Below are 2,500 nucleotides of genomic sequence, written 5' to 3'. Positions count from 1 at the left end.
CTGGAGGCTGAGACAGGAGGGGTCAGGAGACACTGTGGCCCCATCCGAGGACACCCCCGGACAGGTCCAAACAGGAATGATATAGTGACTGTAAAATGGTTAAATGTGTTATTTATTAAATCATCATTATTACTCAAAATGTCTCTGAACCTTTATTTATTCCCTCCTGTCTGTCTCAGAGTTTCCATTCTAACAGTGTTATCATATGATCCTCGTGATTAAAGCCTCTCTCCTCTCCTGTAGTTTAACCGCTGCATCACGTCCCAGCTCATCAAGTGGTTCAGTAACTTCCGGGAGTTCTACTACATCCAGATGGAGAAGTTTGCCCGGCAGGCCATCAACGACGGTGTCACCGGGGTGGAGGAGATGAGCGTCAGCCGTGACTGCGAGCTCTACCGAGCCCTCAACATGCACTACAACAAGGCCAACGACTTTGAGGTAGGACCGTTTTGAGTGCGACACCCATTTACTGCTGCGAGACCGTAGCCTCGCCTGAATGCTAAGGGTGATGCATGGTTTAATAAGGATGTTGAGGGAGGACACTATTCAGTGCTAGTCTCAGTTCTACTGACCACTGATCAGCTCACTCAGTACACCAAACATACACTTACTGTACATACACTACCTGGAAAGGGTGAAAGGAGTAAGAAAAAAGGGCCTCTCCCTCTTATGAGTTCCCCATAGTGGACTTCAGCATTGTATTGGATGAATTAAACCATCACTTCCCTGTCCTGGATTCTGTTTTGGTTCCCAATTCTGTGCGATAAGAGTGTGTGTGAGTGTTTCCTTTGGCATAACCGTAAATACTCAGTGGACAACTTCACCTTTGTTACACTTCACCTAGCTCACACTTCTGCTTTTCTCCCTCTTGTGTTCTGAGAGGCCTGCCAGAGAAGAACAGTAAGGGTGTGTCTGTTTACGGCCAGCACCATGCGTCCTCAATGTCAGCTGACAATAGGCCGTTGAAAGTGTGTGTGTTTTGTTGTTGCTGCATTTCCCAGTGTCCTGTACACCTCGAAGGGTATAGCCGTCCCTTGGACCGGCCCGCCGTGCTGGCGAAGCACTTCTCCAGTGTGTGTGTGCGTGTGTGCGTGTGTGTGTGTGTTTGTGTGCCACTTTCAGGGGGGGAAATCTCACTGTTATCAAGGTTAAACGTCCCACTGTTTTAGCAAGAGGAAGGGGAGAGAGGGAAAAAAGAGGGGGAGAGAGGGAGATGGAAAGATAGGGGACAGAGGGTGAAGAGAGTGAGGAGACAAAAGAGAAAGGCGAAAGTGATAGTGAGGGAGGGAGGCAGGGAAGGAGAGAGAGATGGAGATGGAGAGAGGGGGAGAGGGAGAGGGGAGGGAGAAAGAGGGGGAGATGGAGAAGGAGAGAGAGAGGGGGTGGAGAGGGAGAGAGAGGGAGATGGGGAGAGGAAAAGGGGAGGGAGAAAGAGGGGGAGAGGGAGAAGGAGAGAGAGAGGCGGGAGAAATAGGGGAGAGGGAGAGAGCGAGGGAGAGAGAGAAGGAAAGAGAGGGGGAGAGGGAGAGAGAGAGGGAGAGGGAGAGGGAGAGAGGAGGGTAAGAGAAGGAGAGAAAGATGACTCTTTGTGGAGGAGTGCCCTTGTGGTGGGGGAATTCTGCAGCGCTCACATTTAAAGTGCCTTTCTACCTTTCACTTCTGTCCTTTATGTGTCCGTTGGGACTCTTTTCCTCTCCTCACACCCTTATCACACACACACACACACACACACATACACACACACACACACACACACACACACACACACACACACACACACACACACACACACACACACACACACACACACACACACACACACACACACACACACACACACACACACACACACACACACACACACACACACACACACAACCTCTTAGGGATTTGAACTACTCTAGTAGGAACACAGGCACTTCCATATGAAGTCATAAGGCCAGAGTGTACAGCATAACAGCAACCCAAGTTCTTCAGATCAGATGAGACAGACCAGGCATTCTTCTCCTGTACCAGGAAATGAGCCTTGGCCTGGCTTAGGGAACTGTCATTTACATACATACATGTAGAAATTTGCAAGCAGACAGAGGGAGATGGAGAGAGAGGGAGGAAGAGGTAGAGAGAGGGAGGGAGAGGGAGAGAGAGGGAGAGAGAGGGAGAGTGCAGGTGAATAAGTCTTCTGTTGACTGAGGAGCGAGATGTTTTGCATATGAAGGTTTTTCGTGGCAGGTGTCTGAGAGATATAAGAGCTGATTACAGAGGAGCACAAGGAACATTTGCCCAGCAATGCAAATTCAACCCCCCAGCAGTGAAGACTGCTGCCGTGGACATGTGAGGGTGTTTTGTCTGATGTGGGTGATTGTGCACGTGTGTTTGTGTAGGTGTGTGTGTGCTTGTGTAGGTGTGTGTTTGTGTGTGTGTGTGTGTGTATTAATGTGTATGTTTGTGTGTGTGTGTGCGCCTGCATGCATGTGTGTGTCTTGTGAGTCAGACAGGTGAG

General features: G+C 49.7%; 1 protein-coding gene across 2 annotated transcripts in view; it reads left to right on the top strand.

Annotated features, from left to right (window-relative positions):
* LOC118376198 (prospero homeobox protein 1-like) overlaps positions 1-2,500 on the top strand; it is a 44,114-nt gene that overhangs the window by 22,809 nt on the left and 18,805 nt on the right. For both annotated transcript variants that reach the window (XM_052523841.1, XM_052523842.1), the window contains exon 4: positions 244-438. In XM_052523841.1, the coding sequence (XP_052379801.1) occupies positions 244-438 (195 nt within the window). The remainder of the gene's footprint in view (positions 1-243; positions 439-2,500) is intronic.

The sequence above is a fragment of the Oncorhynchus keta genome, chromosome 8 (assembly GCF_023373465.1).
Source record: "Oncorhynchus keta strain PuntledgeMale-10-30-2019 chromosome 8, Oket_V2, whole genome shotgun sequence".
Lineage (NCBI taxonomy): Eukaryota > Metazoa > Chordata > Actinopteri > Salmoniformes > Salmonidae > Oncorhynchus > Oncorhynchus keta.
This window is presented reverse-complemented; position numbering and strand designations above follow the sequence as displayed.